Genomic DNA, 21196 nt, shown 5'->3' with positions numbered 1-21196 from the left:
GCTCAGCACCGAAAATTCAGCCTACGGCAGGGCCCTCCACCTCCTTGAAGTCTGGATCCCTACCCCATCAAACATCACTTTCAGCCTGAAAGATAAGGACCAAGGTACTTCGGAAGCGAGCACACCAGCACCGAAACATCCTGCCACTCTGAAATGTTTCACTTTTGGATCGAAATGACCACCTGAAACATTCCTTGATATAATGTAGGAATGGCTCAATCCGAGGCAACAAACTTTGCAAATTCAGCCTGGAACAAAGAAAATAATTCTTCAAACAACAAAGCTTAATTCTTCTAAAAGACAGTTAACTTTTCGAGAGGCTATAGACATTCTGATACAGCCTCCAAAGAAGAAAAAGAAGTATGATGCCTTTAGCCTTGAACACATTCCTATTTCACTTGACCCACTAACACCACCCCCAGCATCCACTCCACCACCTCACTCACCACAACTATCTGTGGCAGGTAACATGTCCTCTTATAGAAGAGGATGATGACATGCCACAAAGCATACACCCTGGAGATACTTGGGATGACTATGATATTGAACCACAGTGGGATACAGACCCCCATCTCTATCCTACACATTAATCACCACCTGATGATGCTTCCACGTATCAAGATTTAATAGCCAGGCTAGCAGCTTTCCATCAAGTACCTTTATATAAGGACACAATAAAGACAATTTCCGTTTTGAAATGCTCTCTATTGATCCAAGGGGGCACAATATTTAACACTTCTTATGGGAATGGTCCGTCATGCAGAGGATATTGTTAAGGACCCTGTCAAAGCTAGGGTAATAACATCACTCATTGACAAAAAATATAAAGCTGCCTTCTCTCATCCCATATACATTAGAAGCCAATTAACTCCTGACTCCCTAGTGGTTTCTAATGCACCAAAAAGGGCAAACTCCCAAACAAAAGGAGATGCACCTCCCCCAGAAAAAGAGTCCTAATTAATTGATGCATCTGGAAAAAGTGGAGTGGCACAATATGCTAATCATTGTCATTGCTGATAAGGTAGCGCATTGCTGCTGTAGCGCTTCGCGCTTTTACTGCTGTAACTGCTTTTAAAATACCTGTTTTTTCATTTTCTTTATTATTGGGTTAGTATCCCCTGGTTTTATTTGGCCACCTTACCTGCACCATAATCGGTTGAGCACCGCTACTTGAGCGGGTCCGGTACCTGGGGTGGGACGCTTTTTCGCCACCATCTTGGAGTGGTGTGGCTGTTTGGGTCAGGCGCCAGTATCAGCGTGCGCTCTACTGCGCAGGAGCCAGCGAGGGACATCTATTTAGGGCGAGTCCCAGCGTTGCTCGGCCTGATAAGGTAGCGCATTGCTGCTGTAGCGCTTCGCGCTTTTACTGCTGTAACTGCTTTTAAAATACCTGTTTTTTCATTTTCTTTATTATTGGGTTAGTATCCCCTGGTTTTATTTGGCCACCTTACCTGCACCATAATCGGTTGAGCACCGCTACTTGAGCGGGTCCGGTACCTGGGGTGGGACGCTTTTTCGCCGCCATCTTGGAGTGGTGTGGCTGTTTGGGTCAGGCGCCAGTATCGGCGTGTGCTCTACTGCGCAGGAGCCAGCGAGGGACATCTATTTAGGGCGAGTCCCAGCGTTGCTCGGCCTGATAAGGTAGCGCATTGCTGCTGTAGCGCTTCGCGCTTTTACTGCTGTAACTGCTTTTAAAATACCTGTTTTTTCATTTTCTTTATTATTGGGTTAGTATCCCCTGGTTTTATTTGGCCACCTTACCTGCACCATAATCGGTTGAGCACCGCTACTTGAGCGGGTCCGGTACCTGGGGTGGGACGCTTTTTCGCCGCCATCTTGGAGTGGTGTGGCTGTTTGGGTCAGGCGCCAGTATCGGCGTGCGCTCTACTGCGCAGGAGCCAGCGAGGGACATCTATTTAGGGCGAGTCCCAGCGTTGCTCGGCCTGATAAGGTAGCGCATTGCTGCTGTAGCGCTTCGCGCTTTTACTGCTGTAACTGCTTTTAAAATACCTGTTTTTTCATTTTCTTTTTTATTGGGTTAGTATCCCCTGGTTTTATTTGGCCACCTTACCTGCACCATAATCGGTTGAGCACCGCTACTTGAGCGGGTCCGGTACCTGGGGTGGGACACTTTTTCGCCGCCATCTTGGAGTGGTGTGGCTGTTTGGGTCAGGCGCCAGTATCGGCGTGCGCTCTACTGCGCAGGAGCCAGCGAGGGACATCTATTTAAAGCTCCTCCCCTAGCGCAGCGGGTGCGCCTTCGCTTAGCCTGAGTCGTGCCAGAGTCCTGCCCGTCTGCGCCCGTCCGCGACTGGACGCGTTGGGCAGGGCAGGGCCCTGGTACTAGTGTTGGACTCGACGGGGGTCATAATGCTGAGCTATTCCAGGGATACCCTACTGGCCATTGGGCAATGTTTCACGAGCTGTAATGCTTCACGGATAGGTCCACTGCGTGGCCCTTACTCGTGTGCTTGTGGGAGGTGGACTCTGGACATTCCCGCCTCCATTACATGCACGAGCAACGCTCCTGCTGCTGTTGTAAATAGTTCTCGCTCTCATTTTAGCGTATGCAACCTGAATGTCTGGTCGATGGTAAAACATCACCAAGATATCTGTGATCTGATAGGCAAGGAGTCGCCGGATGTCTTCTGTTTGACGCAGACCTGGTTACAGGATACCGACACGGCTGTTATCAACTTGGCCTTCCCGCCCGAGTATTCGGTTTATACCCTTAATCGCTCCTCTAGAGGAGAGCGTATAGGGCTTGCGGTCAAATCCTGCTACCCGTGCGACTGGCGAGGGCAAAAAATTACAGGCTGCGAAAGTGCGTTGTTTAAGATCTTAATTACGCCTCATTTTGCTTTCTCGGGCCTACTGATTTATCGTCCCCCTGGGAGCGATGTGGCTTTCAGGGAGGCCCTCCCGGACGCTATCAGCACACTGGCAGCAGGCTGCTCCAATTTTTCTATTCTTGGCGACTTAAACCTTCATTATGACAACCTGACCATTCCCGCGGTAAATAGCTCTGTAGCCGATCTTGAGGCTCTCCAGCTAGTTCAGTTGGTGTCGCACACCACCCATGTAGGCGGTCACATTTTAGACCCTTTTTTTACAAATCTGGTAGAAGTTAGCACTTCTACTCCATCCCCTCTGGCCTGGACGGACCATTACTTGGTGCGTATCCAGTGTATACTGCATGAGCCTCCCCGCAAACCCACGGTTCGCTCTATTCCCAGACGGTGTTGGAATAAATTAAAACTTGACGATTTTTTCCATCTTTTGTCTACCGACCCGTTGGGTCCAGCTGAAACCGTGGATGTGGGATATGACTGCTTTTGTGAGTGGGTTACTAGGGCCCTTGACTCCCTCATTCCGTTAGTCTCGCGTAAATGTGGGTCAAGGGACCCGAGCCCTTGGTACGATGATTCGTTGCGGGCGCTCAAAAGCACCTGTAGGCGTGCTGAGCGGGAATGGCGCAAAACTTATGACAGCAATAAAAAAGTTTTGTATTTGGCCGCCATAAAACTCTATCATCGTGCTGTCTGTCGAACTCGTGCGGCTTTTTACGCCCTTCAATTTCGCACCAGTACCAACCCCTCTAAAACTATTTTTAAGGCCTTGAAAGATTTAATAGCTAAAAAGGTGGTAGCGAACAATCAGAGCTCTACTTCACACTGTGAAACCCTGGCGGCCTTCTTTTTGGAAAAGGTCCATGTCATCTATAGAGCCTTTCCCACGGTCGTACCCTCTGTTGGTAGACCCCCTAAGCTTCCAGTACTGGATGTTTTACATTCTTTTCCTAGATTAACACTGGAAAGCTTCGAGAAATTGGCTCAGCAGGTCAAGTCGGGGTCCCCGGTTGACCCTCTACGGCCAGCTCTGTTCAGAGACCTAACATCTCTTGGTCTTTCGCCGGTTTGCTCTTTGATTAACACCTCATTAGCATCCGGTTTGGTTCCCGCTAAGTGGAAACAGGCGGTAGTTATGCCCATTCTAAAAAAGACAACTCTGGATGCTGGTAAACCTGAGAACTACCGCCCAATCTCACTTCTTCCGTGGCCAGCCAAAGTTGCGGAGGCGCATGTTAACTCTGCCTTCTCGGACCATCTTTTACGGGCTAACATCTTAGACAGCACGCAGAACGGATTTTGAGCGGGACATAGCACGGAGACAGCCCTCCTCTATATGGTGGAGCACCTGCGCTCCGTGCTCGATGCGGGTCACACGGCGGCGCTGGTGCTATTAGACCTGAGCGCCGCCTTTGACACCGTTTCCCACCCGATCCTTCTGCAACGCTTGGAGGAAGCTGGCGTCACCGGTCCTGCTCTCCAGTGGTTCCGTTCTTTTCTTGCCAACCGATCTTTTTGCGTGGCCGTCCCGCCTCATCAGTCCAAATTCCATCCTCTGGATCTTGGGGTTCCACAGGGCTCCTCGCTGAGTCCCACGTTATTCAATCTCTACGTGAGACCGCTGGCTGAGGTTGTCAAGCATTGGGGTATGACCATGGTGCCATATGCTGACGACACTCAGTTAGCGGTTACGATCAGCGGGGATGCGGATGTGGATGCCCCTAGATTCCAGAATGGACTCCGGGCGGTCACCAGCTGGATGACCTCCAACTGTCTCCAGCTGAACGCAAATAAGACGGAAATTATGATCTTTGGCAAGCATACGGAACTCTGGGGAGACAGGTGGTGGCCCTCGGATTTGGGTCCTACGCCAACTCCGGTCGCTGAGTTAAAAAACCTTGGGGTGTGGCTTGACCCAACTCTCTCCTTCGTCTGCCATACAAAGCGTACGGCGGCCTGTTGCTTTGGCATCTTGCGTGGACTACGTCCCGTATTAAATTTTTTTGATGCTACCACCAGGCAACTTGTAGTCCAGGCGACGGTGATCTCTCGACTCGACTATGCTAGCTCCCTTTTGGTGGGGCTAAACCAGGCCGAAATCACCCGCCTGCAGCGCGTACAGAATGCAGCGGCTAGAGCAGTTGTGGGCTTACCTAGATTTTGTCCCACAACCAACACCCTGCGTGCCCTGCATTGGCTACCGATTGCACAAAGGATCCAGTTTAAGGTTCTTTGTGTAGCCTATAAGATTCTAAAAGGCTCCCCTGCCCTGATTCTTTCAAATCTTCTGTCTCGTTATGTCCCGGTCCGTGCCTTAAGATCTTCGGACCTTGAACTTGCGGTTGTCCCCCGTTTCAAGCGCAGCCGGGCTGGTGGCCGCTCGTTTCAAGTACGTGCCGCGGTTCTGTGGAACTCTCTTCCCCTAGAAACACGTGCCCTCACGGATTTGCTCTCTTTTCGTCGAGCTGTTAAAACTCTTTTGTTCCCTTAGGTCTTCCCTTATACTCTGGCCAGTTGTGTTGTGTTGCTACCTTATCGGGCGCCAGGACGCTCCTTTGCTGGAGCATCTGTGCGCGTAATAAATGATTTTAACATAACATAACATAACATATAGCCAACAGCCAAGCTCTATTAGCTTATTTTGAAAGAGCTTAGGATGAAATGGAGGGGCTCATCCAACAGCTCCCAGAGGAACACAGTAAAAGGGGATAGGGAATTATTAATGAAGGAAAGCTCATCTCAAGCAATTAAATAACGTTTGCACTAGATGCAGTAGACACCGCAACCAGAGGTTTAAATATCAGTCTGCTATTGGGTAGACATGCATGGCTCAGTGTCTCACGTTTGAAACCAGAAGGGCAGCAGGCGATCCTTAATCTCCCATTTGATAAGGAACATCTTTTTGCACCTCCAGTGGACACAGGCCCTGAGAAAATGAAAACCGACACTGAGGTCGCAAAATCCACAGTGGCTGTACAAACTTGTACCTTTCGTGGTTCATTTTGTAGACCCAATTATAAACAGGGTGCAAGATTGGCCTTCACAGACAACACAGGGTCAACCTATAAAAATGAAGGGCAATCTTCTACTGCTAAAACCTTTTACAGGAGCACATAGAGAGGAAACAATTTCAAAGGATAGGTCAGCGGAAATAATACCCATAACTCAAACACAGATACCTGACAATGACTTCTTACCATTCCTCCCGACCGTTTAACACCTGTCGGGGTCATCTTCAAAACTTTCTCTCAACATGAAAATCAATCGCAACAGATCATTGGGTGTTGGATATTATCCAACATAGTTATGGGCTGGAGCTCATTACAGTTCCTCCAAATATTCCATCTCGCAAACACAAATTATTGCTACAACACCATAATCTCCTATTACTGAAAGGTGCAGTAGAACCAGTCTAAAAACAGTATCAAGAAACAGGGGTATATTCATTACAATTTCTAATTCCCCAAAAAGATAGAACACTATGACCCATTCTCGACCTCAGACCACTCAATCACTATCTCCTATCGGAACACTTCCACATGATCACTCTTCAAGAACTCATTCCATTATTACAAAACGGCGACTTCATGGCTGCCTTAGACTTAAAGGATGCCTACTTCCATATACCCTTTACAGTTATAACAAGGGGACCCAATGGATACCTTCGGACCATGGGCGGACAGTTTATTATAAAAAACAAGGTCCTAAGGCTAATTTTGATAAAACAAACAATGGAGTTATAGACTAGAATCAGTACTATATCCGTTTCTCCTGTACCCAGCCGGGTCAGGAAATTTTATTCAAGTTAGTCAAAATGGAATCAGTTACCACAGAGAAGGTAAATTACAGCGTTTGATAGGGTACAAGCCTGTACCTATCCAAAGTTAAACAACATTTTTTAGAGAAAGGTAGAAAAAAGGAAAAACATTATCAGGCAAGAAAACGTAGGAGCCACATGTCCCTTGCAAATGATTAACTAATACGCAAGTTGAGACAAACAATTCATGCAAACACAGTAAACACAATGGATATATTGCAGAACTGTTTAAATTGTCGACGACGTTTCGATCCCCTGGCTCCTAATGAACCGGGATCATCTTCAGGACTGTATAAATAGTTGCCTGTTTAGATTTAGATGCGCCTGTGGGAGTAGGGGCAAAAGAAGGAAACAGTAAGTCAAATTTCACAGCTAGCAGAAAGTTCGAAAACGCGCTCCGTTTGTCAAAAACAGTTTAAAAATAATGGTGTGCCACACCTGAATACAGTAACACTGTCCGTGATCATGCGTGACGTGAACTAAGTGAAGACCAATACTTTTGTGCTGACTATTGTAATTTCATAGGTGCACAGGAAGTGCTGAGATTTGTGCTAGGTGCAAAAGGATAAGTTAATATGGCTGGTGCACATCATTGTGACTTCAATGCATGCGATATCTATATACAAGGCTATGGGAAGGTCTGTGTGCGTTCCATGAGATAATCTCTAGACTTGATGCGTCATTGGTGCCGATCGCGTGAATGGCAGCTTGGTTGCACTATTACACGGTAATTAGGAAGGTGAAGTACTTAGAGTTCAGCCTATGGGTGGATGAAAAACTAACCTTCGGGGTTCCTAGGTGGGACACTGGTCAGTTGAGTAATCTAAAGAGTACTGCATCTGGCGCCGTTAGGTGAAGCCTACAAAAACAGGCAATGCTGATTACTTAAAAATGCACCCTCATGGTAAAGGACTGCGGTGAAGTCGGTGATTTGTTATTTTACCTCTTGGGCTGGTCACTATATCGGAAAGGTATAGGTATCCTCTCTGAAAGCCTCCACGTTGGGGGGGCGCGCTCCGGGCTGGATATTCTCAATTAATATTGGAGTATGAGGCTCCCGTGGGTCGGCAGCTCACACAGCTCTGAGGTGATAAACAATACCAAGGATTAGCGAGGGTGGTCGGGTGGAGTTAAAAAACAGAGTACCGGCAAGTACCTGGTGGGCTTACCTTTGGTAGCTTAGCGGTAACCCCGATGGCTTGCTCCTCGATCGAGCAGAATTAGGGATGGCGGTAGACTCGATGGTCAATCCAACCGGCAGCACGGCAATCGTGTCAGACTGACAGGAAGGCGAGGGCTTAACGCGGTTGAGCCGAGAGCTGCGTGATGGGCAGCGAAGAAGGACTTAGAGCTGAACTACGGCGGCCATCTTAGAGTGGGGTTGTGTTCTAGATCTAGAGTGATGGTGAGATATAAAAGCCTGATAGTGAAAAAGTGCCATGCAGGGAGAATTCTAAAGTGACAGTTGTGTACATAGGCAGCACCAATTATATTAAATTTAGGGATTCCTCATTCCTAGAACACAGTTTTCAGTTCATCTATGGCAATTATAATGCGAGGCAGGACATGATTCAAAATTTGCCAGATTCGACATCATGTGATGAGTAAAGTTAATAAATGGAAACAACAGAAACCATGACTTCTGAAAATACATAAAGTCTCTTGTCAGAGCAAGGCAGCCCAGTCCTCTGCGCGATTCAGTCCATTCTCAATTGAATCCAGCAGAATTATACACCTGAGTTCTTCCTTATTCAGAAGGTGCGACATGCTTCCGCCTCTTGATGGTAGTTTCAGGACTTTCAAAATGGTCCATCGGATGTCATCCTCGCTGTGGTTAGCATTGGTGAAATGTTCCACAAGAGGGGCATTAGGGGTATGGCATCTAACACGGCTCCTGTGTTGGCAGATACGTGTCTTTACTTTCTGTGTTGTTTGCCCCACATATACTTTACTGCACGGGCATAGAATCAAATATACAACATTACTCGTATTGCAATTGGAAAGAGTGTTACTTTTAAAAGTGATGTTGTTAAATACCATAGATTTTCCTTCAATAGTCAAGTCACATACGCTGCAACCACAACATTTCACATGACCAACAATGGGGGACAGACCCCATACATCCTCAAGAGTAGAGGCATGAGACGGACTGGGAAGGGCTGCCCGGACCAAATGATCCTTTAAGTTTTTACTTTTTTTTAAAGCAAACAACGGACGCTCAATCTCAACAATGCCTGCATTGATTATTGGCCAATGATGAAGTATCATTTTTCTGAGTTTGTTTGATAGTGGAGAAAAAGTTGTCACGCAGGCTATCCTTTCTTGATCTTTCTTGGGAGTAGGTGGTAAGCAGAGTCTCCCGTGGTCTATACCAAGCCCGCTTAAGGGCATTCTTAATAACTCTTCTGGGATACCCCCTGTCACTGAGTTTGGTAGCCAGAATTGCACTTTCTCTAAAGTAGTCCTCCCTGCGTGAGCAGTTTCTCCGGATTCTGATGAACTGTGAAAACGGGAGAGAATCCCGCAGGGCCCTGGGGTGATTGCTCGTGTATTCTAGCAATGTATTGCGCTCCGTGGGCTTTCTGTAAAGCCGTGTCAGGAGGGCCCCTTCTTGATGGAAGATGGTGAGATCTAGAAAATCAATGGAGGATTTGTCGAATGTGAGGGTAAAGTTTAGTCCAGAGCAGTTGTTATTCATCCAGTGTAGGAAGTGGCGCAGATCACCGACATCATATCTCCATAACATGAAGATATCATTGATGTATCTGCGCCACATGATAATGCCAGGAAAGAAGGGATTGGAGGGCAGCAGGATCACTTGTCTCTCAATCTCATCCATAAAGAGTATAGCCAGATTTGGGGCAAAAATTGCGCCCATACTGGTCCCCTTTATTTGCTGATAAAAGAGACCGTTGAATGTAAAAAAGTTTCTGGTTAAGCAGATTTCAAGGAGCTGCAAGATAAATGAGGTGGGCACAGCATGGGGGCGTGGACGTGAGTCAAGGGTTTTTTGAATAACAAGTAGGTCTGTGATCTGAGGAATGTTTGTATAAAGGGACTCCACGTCCATGGTACATAAGGTGTCAGTTGTGGGGTCGAAAGGATGGTCTTCAATCAGACTGATCATGGACATGGAGTCACGTACATAGCATGGGGTAGCTGGCACAAACTCCTTGATAAAAAAATCTACAAAGGCACCAAGAGGTTCAAGGACTGAACCGCAAGCGGAAACAATGGGCCGCCCAGGTGGTGAGGTAAGATTTTTATGAACTTTAGGGAGCGTGTATATTACTGGCGTCCTTGGGCTTTTTACATTTAAGTAATTGAATTCTTTTTTAGTTAGGAAACCCTCCTTAATGGCATCCGAGGTGACCTTGTGTATTAGCTCTTGAATTGCTTTGGTGGGATTGGATGCCAACCTCAGGTAATGCTCCTTATTATCCAGCTGCCTCAGGATTTCAGCAGTGTAGGAGTCGAGTTCCTGTATTACGATACCACCCCCTTTATCCGCACTTTTGATAACTATGGAGTCATTGGTTTTCAATGAATTTATAGCCTGTTTCTCCTTAAGTGTTATATTGTAAGGAGTGAACCTCTTTTTACATTGGAGGGCTGAAAGATCCTTTAGCACCATCTTCTCAAAAGTGAGTATTTCAGGTGGAACCATGCCAGATGATGGCAAGAAAGTAGACGGCGGGCGAAAGGGAGTTAGGGCCTTGGTCTCATTTGTAGGGTGTAGTTGAAAAAATGCCTTCAGGCGAATGCGCCTAAAGAACTTCATGAGTTCCGTTTGGATCTCCATGAAGTTTGGTGGGATCGTGGGGACAAATGTTAGCCCCTTCTTAAGTAGAGAGAGTTCATCCTCCATCAATGAGTAGTTGGAAAGGTTAAAGATGGGAATGGTTTCAACTTGTGTCGCTCTTGGCCCTACCACTGGTAATAGTTGTTCCTTGTTCGCCGCTCTCCCGGGGGGTTGAACCATCTTTGGGTTTTCTTTACCCTTCCCCTTTGTGGTGTCTCTTGTTGGCCTCTCTGTAAAAAAGAACTAGAGTTCTGATGTGCGCCCCCCCGTCTAGAGGTGCTGCTACCCTCACCTGCGTCTGAGTTATCTGATGACTCCGCTGAGGTATCTGAAAAACCCACCAAATTCTGACGTCGGTTAAAACGGCCCCACGGTCTGTATTGTTGGGGATTAGTATATGACCTATTTGTGTAATAATCCTTTTGTAGGTACGGATAAGTGGTTTCAATGTTGTAAGATTTTATGTCTTTCTTAATCTTATTAGACTTTTGTTCTGTTCGATCCTGTAAAAGTCAGCAATTGTTTTATCAACTTGTTCTAAAAGTTTTTTATTTTCCGTGGATGTACCAGAATCCTGAATCTGTTTCAAGATATCTGAGATCTCGATCTCGAGCGATTTCAGGGTCTCAGTGGCGATGTCAATGCCTAATGCCAACCAATGGCGGGAACAGGTTGTCCCAATATAACTGAAGTTTGATGTATACTTAGGGTTATCTGTGAAGATACCTGGTATATTTCGGACCTGCAAACCCAAAGGGATCACGTCAGCCTTCAGGTAGTCTGTTAACATCAAGACCATTAGTTGCAACCGCACCTGTTTTTTCCTTAATCTTTCTAATTGGTCAGGGATTGTAGTGCTTGCTGGGCTAGGAACTTCTGAGTTTTCTGACAATAGTGAAGGGCCAGAGCATAGTTGCTTTAGATAGTCATCTGTGTATAAAGGAGCAAGGTTGGACATACTGGGGTCGTTTTCAAACAAAAAAGGACAACAGGGAGGAATCCTGTCACTTACGGAAAGTCTAGATTTTAGAGGAATGGGGGAGGGGAAAAGTACTAGGGAGACCCAAACCAAGGTGGTTCGGACTATTTCGAGCCCTTGCAAACCAGCGTTTGCGCTCAAGACTTTACAGTTATAACAAGGGGACCCAATGGATACCTTCGGACCATGGGCGGACAGTTTATTATAAAAAACAAGGTTCTAAGGCTAATTTTGATAAAACAAACAATGGAGTTATAGACTAGAATCAGTACTATATCCGTTTCTCCTGTACCCAGCCGGGTCAGGAAATTTTATTCAAGTTAGTCAAAAAGGAATCAGTTACCACAGAGAAGGTAAATTACAGCGTTTGATAGGGTACAAGCCTGTACCTATCCAAAGGTAAACAAATTTTTTTTAGAGAAAGGTAGAAAAAAGGAAAAACATTATCAGGCAAGAAAACGTAGGAGCCACATGTCCCTTGCAAATGATTAACTAATACGCAAGTTGAGACAAACAATTCATGCAAACACAGTAAACACAATGGATATATTGCAGAACTGTTTAAATTGTCGACGACGTTTCGATCCCCTGGCTCCTAATGAACCGGGATCATCTTCAGGACTGTATAAATAGTTGCCTGTTTAGATTTAGATGCGCCTGTGGGAGTAGGGGCAAAAGAAGGAAACAGTAAGTCAAATTTCACAGCTAGCAGAAAGTTCAAAAACGCGCTCCGTTTGTCAAAAACAGTTTAAAAATAATGGTGTGCCACACCTGAATACAGTAACAACACTGTCCGTGATCATGCGTGACGTGAACTAAGTGAAGACCAATACTTTTGTGCTGACTATTGTAATTTCATAGGTGCACAGGAAGTGCTGAGATTTGTGCTAGGTGCAAAAGGATAAGTTAATATGGCTGGTGCACATCATTGTGACTTCAATGCATGCGATATCTATATACAAGGCTATGGGAAGGTCTGTGTGCGCTCCACGAGATAATCTCTAGACTTGATGCGTCATTCGTGCCGATCGCGTGAATGGCAGCGTGGTTGCACTATTACACGGTAATTAGGAAGGTGAAGTACTTAGAGTTCAGCCTATGGGTGGATGAAAAACTAACCTTCGGGGTTCCTAGGTGGGACACTGGTCAGTTGAGTAATCTAAAGAGTACTGCATCTGGCGCCGTTAGGTGAAGCCTACAAAAACAGGGAATGCTGATTACTTAAAAATGCACCCTCGTGGTAAAGGACTGCGGTGAAGTCGGTGATTTGTTATTTTACCTCTTGGGCTGGTCACTATATCGGAAAGGTATAGGTATCCTCTCTGAAAGCCTCCACGTTGGGGGGGCGCGCTCCGGGCTGGATATTCTCAATTAATATTGGAGTATGAGGCTCCCGTGGGTCGGCAGCTCACACAGCTCTGAGGTGATAAACAATACCAAGGATTAGCGAGGGTAGTCGGGTGGAGTTAAAAAACAGAGTACCGGCAAGTACCTGGTGGGCTTACCTTTGGTAGCTTAGCGGTAACCCCGATGGCTTGCTCCTCGATCGAGCAGAATTAGGGATGGCGGTAGACTCGATGGTCAATCCAACCGGCAGCACGGCAATCGTGTCAGACTGACAGGAAGGCGAGGGCTTAACGCGGTTGAGCCGAGAGCTGCGTGATGGGCAGCGAAGAAGGACTTAGAGCTGAACTACGGCGGCCATCTTAGAGTGGGGTTGTGTTCTAGATCTAGAGTGATGGTGAGATATAAAAGCCTGATCGTGAAAAAGTGCCATGCAGGGAGAATTCTAAAGTGACAGTTGTGTACATAGGCAGCACCAATTATATTAAATTTAGGGATTCCTCATTCCTAGAACACACTTTTCAGTTAATCTATGGCAATTATAATGCGAGGCAGGACATGATTCAAAATTTGCCAGATTCGACATCATGTGATGAGTAAAGTTAATAAATGGAAACAACAGAAACCATGACTTCTGAAAATACATAAAGTCTCTTGTCAGAGCAAGGCAGCCCAGTCCTCTGCGCGATTCAGTCCATTCTCAATTGAATCAAGCAGAATTATACACCTGAGTTCTTCCTTATTCAGAAGGTGCGACATGCTTCCGCCTCTTGATGGTAATTTCAGGACTTTCAAAATGGTCCATCGGATGTCATCCTCGCTGTGGTTAGCATTTGTGAAATGTTCCACAAGAGGGGCATTAGGGGTATGGCATCTAACACGGCTCCTGTGTTGGCAGATACGTGTCTTTACTTTCTGTGTTGTTTGCCCCACATATACTTTACTGCACGGGCATTGAATCAAATATACAACATTACTCGTATTGCAATTGGAAAGAGTGTTACTTTTAAAAGTGATGTTGTTAAATACCATAGATTATTGGCCAATGATGAAGTATCATTTTTCTGAGTTTGTTTGATAGTGGAGAAAAAGTTGTCACGCAGGCTATCCTCTCTTGATCTTTTTGGGAGTAGGGGTAAGCAGAGTCTCCCGTGGTCTATACCAAGCCCGCTTAAGGGCATTCTTAATAACTCTTCTGGGATACCCCCTGTCACTGAGTTTGGTAGCCAGAATTGCACTTTCTCTAAAGTAGTCCTCCCTGCGTGAGCAGTTTCTCCGGATTCTGATAAACTGTGAAAACGGGAAAGATGCGTCTTAACATTCTGGGTTCAGGCATATCAAACTTTATTTTCCTATCTTGTTCCCAAGGGTAGTTATGTTTATAAAATGTTATATGCAAACTCCATATTCTGTTCTTTGGGATCAGATAGCCTTGCAATGGTTAAAAAATAATTTGGCAGTATTTCACTGTCAGGACACGCCACACACACCAGGGCATGTCCCACTTTTCACAAACACTGCATCCTGCCCAGAGAAGTGCCTTGGACCTACCTTAGGGGTTGCTGACATGTAAGAAAAGGCAAGGTTATTCAACATGGCAGTTAACAAACAGCGCACAGGCACTGAGGTGGCATGCCCGAGACATCTTTTCAGGGCTATTCAAGTAGGTGGGACAATGATTGCTGCAGGCCCATTAGTAGCATTTGATTTACCAGCCCTAGCACACTTAGTGCACTTTACTAGGGACCTATTAGTGAATCAAATATGCCAATCAGGGAGAAACAATCATAATAACAATTTCAAACGGAGCACTTGCAATTGGACACTGATCGGCAGTGGCAAGGTGCCCAAAGCATCTAAGCCAGCACAAACGAAATATAGCATAACATAAAAATACAGGTGGTAGAGGCAAAAAAGTCCAACACCTACCATAAGACAACGTTATGCTGCTAAATGGAAAAGATGTGTTAAATACTGCCAGCAGCTAAAAGTCAATGCCCTAAATGCACAAGTGCAAACAATAATTACTTATTTACTGCAATTTCAAACCACAGGAGTTAGCCTATACCTGATTCAGTGCAGAGGGGGCTTTACATACTTTAGATGTTAAAAGAGCTTTAATGTATTATATCAACAGGACTAAAACTTGAGAAAGACTAAGCAATTATTCATTGCTTTTACACCTCCCATCATTGGAAATACTATTTCTAAATCTGGAATTTCAAAATGGATAGTTAAATACATCCAAACGTGTTATGCTAAAGCTAAAAGACTTCTACTTATCCCCCATAAACCTCACTCTACTCATAAAATAGGGGCTTCTTTGGCATTTTTAGGGAACATTCCTATTGCTGATATTTGCAAAGCAGCCTCATGGTCCACTCCAACACCTTCACAAAACATTATTGTGTAGATGTATTTGCATGTCAACAAGCCAATGTTGGCCAAGCTGTTCTAAAAACTCTTTTTCAAACTACTGCAACCTCCACGGGTTAACCATTGCTTAGGGAGAAGGACTATTTTACAGTCTATGCTCATCATGTGTATCTATAGCACACATGGCTCGAACGGATTACGTTACTTACCCTATAGGTATCTGTTCTTGCCAGTAGTTCTGTAGATTCACATGTGCCCTCCTTCCTCCCCTAAAAACCATGTGTAGGTTGCAGTTTACATACTTTACATCACATTACGTGCATGGATCTCACAATACTGATATATACTACAACTCCATTCTCACCTAGCCGAGGTAAAATAATCTGACAATGAAGTCGATGACCATGCGCAGTATCACCAAGAGGAGGAGTCACTCAGCCTTGTGATTCGAAGAAAACTTCTTGGAACAAAAACAACTTGTAATCATCCTAGCCCAAACCTAGATGGCCGACTTATGTACAGCATGTGAATGTACAGCACTACATGCCAAGAACAGAAGCCTACAGGGTAAGTAACATTATTCTTCCTGTGAGTGCTATGAAAAGCTCACATGGTGACAGCACTCGAAGATATGAATTTTAGATCCCTCAAACTCTCTCGTATGTTGTGTGATTTCTCAAACATTAATGGAATGAATGGTAAACCTAGTGTTATTCCTCTGTAGCTGAGGCAAACTCTTTACCTTTGATTTTATTGGAAACAAAAATCCCACATTAAGATTGATCATGGTGCTGTGGCCTTAATTACCGGTTTTTGTACTGTGAGCAGTGTCCATTCGCTCACCCATAGTATGCCTTAATGATGTATTCTTGGTCACCTGCAAGTAGGGACCTAGTTGAGTTGGTAAGAAAAGGAATATATTGCAGCTGTGGGCAGGACATTTTCATTTTTCTGAAAATACTGGACAGTGGTGGTCAGCCTGTTTCGAAGTAATTCTAGTGTAAGAGTATAACATGAGACACTTGGAGATGAAGAATATTTGATGGGATTGTAAAAAAAGATGCCCTGAAGCCAAAATGAACAGCACTTGATTTCATTTGTTTAAAAGCGGTTTATAAAAATTACCCAATTGCATGTGCCACATTTAGTGTCATTGGAGTAAATCTTATTTCTTTTGCAATGAGTGCCTACCTGATTGCTATTCATTCTGTCATTTCAAGCAAGGAAGGATTACTTGTTATTGAGGGATGTTCTTTATTTAACATTGTTTAGTTCTAGAGACATTTGAGTGACTGCAGCACCACTAGCTTCCCTCCCTATTACACGTGACATAGTCTAATTTAAAGGGAAATATTCAATTTCCTTCAAAAGCCCATCATATCCAGTGACTTAATCCAATCTGATGGTTAGAATGCCATGAGGGGAAGATTAATTGAACAATGCTTCCTATTCTTTTTTTAAATCATGTATACAATAAACTAAATTAGCAATACAATTATTTGTAAATCATTCTTTGAATATTAATAATTTCTACAAATTTCAAAGTTAACTGATTCTTAATGTTTGACTACTCTGATAAGGTTACTCATTGACGAGAAAGAAGAACTAAAACAGTAAAGAGGAAAACGGGGTGGGCAAACATCTGTGCAGTAGCATGTGGTAAGCATGTATGGTAAACTGGTCAAATCTACCAAGTACAGGTGTAGAGATAATTGGAGTAGTAGAGTATAAACTGTTGAAAATAAATCAGACCAAATATTCACAGAGAGGTAGTTACTTAATAATCATTTGAGTTATTAGTTGAATCAAGTTATACAACAAAAAAATCATTAATAAAAGACTGCATATTAAATCTTTTCAAACAACTCAATCCCACTTTGAAACTGGATTCTATTAACTGTGAGGTTGAAACTACCCAGACAAAAAATGATCCTGCCAGTTTGTGGTTAACTTCTGCTAAGAAAGAGTAATAAATACATTAATAACTATGCCTTCGAAAGTAAGAATGTGCTGCTTTACCTGACTTCCTAACAAAATATGGTATAAAGGCAAGGTTAATCAGTATGAAGATTGTGAAAAATGTTTGGTCCCACCTTAAACCAAAATATCTTAACACTTGGACATTCACAATATATGTGCAAAATGTTACATTAAATCAATCAATCAGGGATTTGTGAAGCGCACTACTCACCCGTGAGATTCTCAAGGTGCTGGTGGTGGGGGGGGGGGGAGATCAGGCAGCTCCAAGGTCATCCGAAGAGCCAGGTCTTGAGGTACTTACTGAAGATTTCAACTGTCGAGCTTCGTCTGATGCTGAGGGGGAGTTTGTTCCAGGTCTTGGCCGCGATGTAGGAGAAGGATTGAGCACCTGAACTAACCTGCATTCTAATAGACTAGGTTTATTGTTCTTAGTGAATGTGTGTAGCAAACAATTAAAGACCAAACAAAATGTCTGTATTGTGTTTGCAGATCTGGAAGCATATTCATTTTCTTCCACATTTTAATCCAAAATTCAGTCTGCCAAGTTATTATAATATTGTAAAGCAATTCTACTTTAGAAATTATTATTATCTGATTTACTGTCTGAAGTCAAATAAGGTGCCGTTTAAAAGTTGTGGGAGTGATCAGTCTTGCATATAGTTGCCTACAGAAGATAATGGTGCCTCTAAAGTAATCAGAAAATTAACATGATCTATGTGCAAATGCAATTTGAGTCCAAAGGAATTGGGTAAACAATAGTATTTCTGGAAATTAGAAAAGGGAATCCAAATGCTATCATAAAATAATTGATTAACCCATTGAAAACTCTTTTATTTCCACTTACACCAAACTAGCCTTGTTATTAATATTAATCGATTTGTTTGAACTTAATGAAAATTATATCAGATAAGTTGTTATTGGACATAACATTTTTCAACTATTATCTAAAAGAACATGAGGAAGAGAACTCGCATTCTTTAGATGTTTTAGGCATATTCTAAAAAAACAGGTGATATGAGACCATCCCTCATAGTGACCTAATTGATTTTTCTACATTAACAAGGTCTTGGAGCCAATACCATACTTGTTTTAATGAAAAGTTTAAGTGATATAAGGAGAAGTCTGGAACATAGATGACTACAATTTCTTTGTGAGTTTAGAACTTGAAATCAAGACTCTGTCTGTTATACTTACATAAAAACGTTTATAAAAAAGTTTCAATACTTTGAAATAGTAGATAGGCTACTTTCAGGGGCAACATCAACATTGTGTATAAAATTGCAGGTATGGACATAATTCCTTTAATTAACTGGAAATCCATAAATCCAGATACTTAATTTTAGAACAATTCTAAACCAGAATAAATCCATCTCACGCATATATTAAATACTATACTAATTCAATGGAAACATTTCTATTTTTTTCTAAATTATATTTTAAATTAAATAGATTTGCCTAGTCTGTAACTTCTTTAAAAACACATCAAAATAAGCTTAAAATCTACTTCATTAGCTTTGTCAAAAGAAAAGTCTAAAAATGTAGATTTTGTCATTTTTATTTTGGAAGGATTTTAATGATAAAATAAATCAGTGGGGGTAGGAGACAGCCTTGATGGGTGCCGTTTAGAAAATGAAAACAAGTGAAACAATACTATTCGAGTGAACTAAAGCTTTAGATAAATCAGCTATATAAGAATGGAACCCAACCAAGAGATGGTTTAAGCAAAGAGGCTTTACTTATAATGTTGTGAAATGTGTGTAGCGTCAGAAGAAAGCCCCATACTTCATGAATCCCAATGGCGTCTCTTAATTCTCATTTCTAATACTTTTGTGAAAAATATCTAATCTGTGTTAAGATAAGTCTATAACTTTTTCATAACATATCATTGTAGCCTGTGTTAGGAAAGAGACAAATTACAACTTTCAATAAGTTCCTTTCCTCTTTTTTAAAAAAAAGTCTTAATATAGCAATAGAAATCTGAAGCCTAAAAGTTGGGGTTAAAGTTGAGAAAAATTAAAAGGTAAAGCTATTGGTGCAAGTGCTTTTCTATACCGTAAGTATTTGTTCCAGAGTGATTTCACGATCAAATTAGGTCAAGTTAATATAAGAATAAGTACTGATTGTGATAATAGAAACATAATGGTCAATAGCTTCAGAATTATCCGAATGAATAATATCTTATTGAACATTTGACATAATTAGTTTGCCATTTAGAGGAAACTCATTATGTTAAGTACTGAGTTTTGAGGGATTGGTTTTTTTAAGTGTAGAGAATAAGTCAGATTTAAATTGGAGTTGTAAATTGAGAACTTAGTCTCTTTAAAAATAAAATATTAGCTGACTCAGAAAGGATGCATGAAGATATATTTTTATTATGAAATCAAATATATTTCTACTTTCAGGATTTTGATATGCTTCTCGAGGCAATGACGTCTGTTCTGGCTGAAGACTCCCAAGCAGCCTTTGTATTCAACTGCCATGGCGGACGGGGGAGGACCACAACTGCCATGGTCATCGCTCTTCTCATTCTCTGGCACTTTAATGTAGGTATACTATGATTAAATAATATTTAATGTTGATCTATAATTATAGCTCACAAACTACTTATGTTCTGATGTATTGTGTTCACCTAGAACTATGGAGAATATCATAGTTTGTTATCCTTAGGAAACCTGCTGGTTTTGGTTGGGATACTATATCTGTTGGTCATCATAAAATAATATATTTGTAGCATGTGTGGCTGAAGATACACATACTGTGCATACACCTGCCATCTGATGTTGGGCTCAGACATATGCAAGTTGTCTTTTTTCAAAGAAGTCTTAAGAGTTACTAGATGTGCTGTGACTGCTTCCTATTGTACAATGAGCACGGGTATCAACTCCATGTTTTATTTTTCCTGCCGTGGGTTTGGACATTCGCCAGTAGGATTGTGAGTTTGCTGAATTTTCAACACATTTTTTCTGGCCCACATAATATTTCAACACCAAAGCATCCGGAAAGCCACTCTGCGTCTTTACTGTTCTCCTCGTGATTTGTTTCTGGACAACTTTGGAGGACCAAAGACCAGTGCACAATGCCAGCAGAGGCCAGGGAAGATGTGGCTCTAGTAAAGCAGTGTTCACCTCTCAGCAATGGCTCCACCACATCCCCCCCCCCCCACTGATTACACATTACTTTTGAGGAAGAATACAAGACTTCCAATCTCACAAGGAGGAAATCATATCAGAACACTGGGTTTTAGTGGTGGTTTACCACAGCCAGTGCCTAGACCTTCTCCTAACTTCTCCCAACATCCTACCCCACAGACACATCTTCAGCAGATGCCATCGTCATGTGCTTGAGGAAGAGAAACATGCACTTCTCCAGAAAGGTGCAATAAAGAAAGTGCCTCCACACAGCTGGAACAAGTCATAATCTTTGTACTTTCTCATCTGCAGAAAATGATTGCTCTCTCAGGCGTATCTTAGATCTCAAGCCTCTCAACAAATACATCCTGTTGGAACATCTCCATGTTACTACCCTATAGGACGTCATCCCTATGCTTCGACAAGGTGATTATATGACGGCGCACAGCCTCATGGACACCTACTTTTACCTACCTATTCACTCTGCAGGTACTTTTTTTGTGATTAATGGACAATAGTACCAATTCAATGTACTTACTTTCAGGGTTGCTACAGCTCCAAGGGCGTTTTTGAAGTTCCTAGTAGTGCTGGCCACCCACATGCAAGGTAGAGCACTCATGTTATCGCCTACCTTAATGATTGGCTGACCAAGAGCAACTGCTGGCAACAATGCCTAGCCCACACTTGAGCAGCTATTTACCTGCTCCACAGTTTGTGATTTACCGTAAGTGCCACCAAGTACCATCTCTAACTTCAACAGATCCAGACATTCCTGGAATCTCTGAGAGGGAAGGCCTACTTCAGCCAACAGCAACTGTTGGCATTCCAGCAGCTGATGTCTCTTTTGCAGACCAATCATTGATTCGCCTTATTGGGATGATGGCCTCATGCATCTCCATTGAATCCTTCACCAGGTTCCTT

General features: G+C 43.2%; 1 protein-coding gene across 2 annotated transcripts in view; it reads left to right on the top strand.

Moving 5' to 3' along the window:
* PALD1 (phosphatase domain containing paladin 1) overlaps positions 1 to 21196 on the top strand; it is a 975161-nt gene that overhangs the window by 668996 nt on the left and 284969 nt on the right. For both annotated transcript variants that reach the window (XM_078643067.1, XM_078643068.1), the window contains exon 16: positions 19550 to 19690. In XM_078643067.1, coding sequence (XP_078499193.1) covers positions 19550 to 19690 — 141 coding nt within the window. The remainder of the gene's footprint in view (positions 1 to 19549; positions 19691 to 21196) is intronic.

Source organism: Lissotriton helveticus, chromosome 5_1 (assembly GCF_964261635.1).
Source record: "Lissotriton helveticus chromosome 5_1, aLisHel1.1, whole genome shotgun sequence".
Taxonomy (NCBI): Eukaryota; Metazoa; Chordata; class Amphibia; order Caudata; family Salamandridae; genus Lissotriton; species Lissotriton helveticus.
Note: the sequence above shows the minus strand (reverse complement) of the source record. Positions and strands in the feature narration are given on the sequence as shown.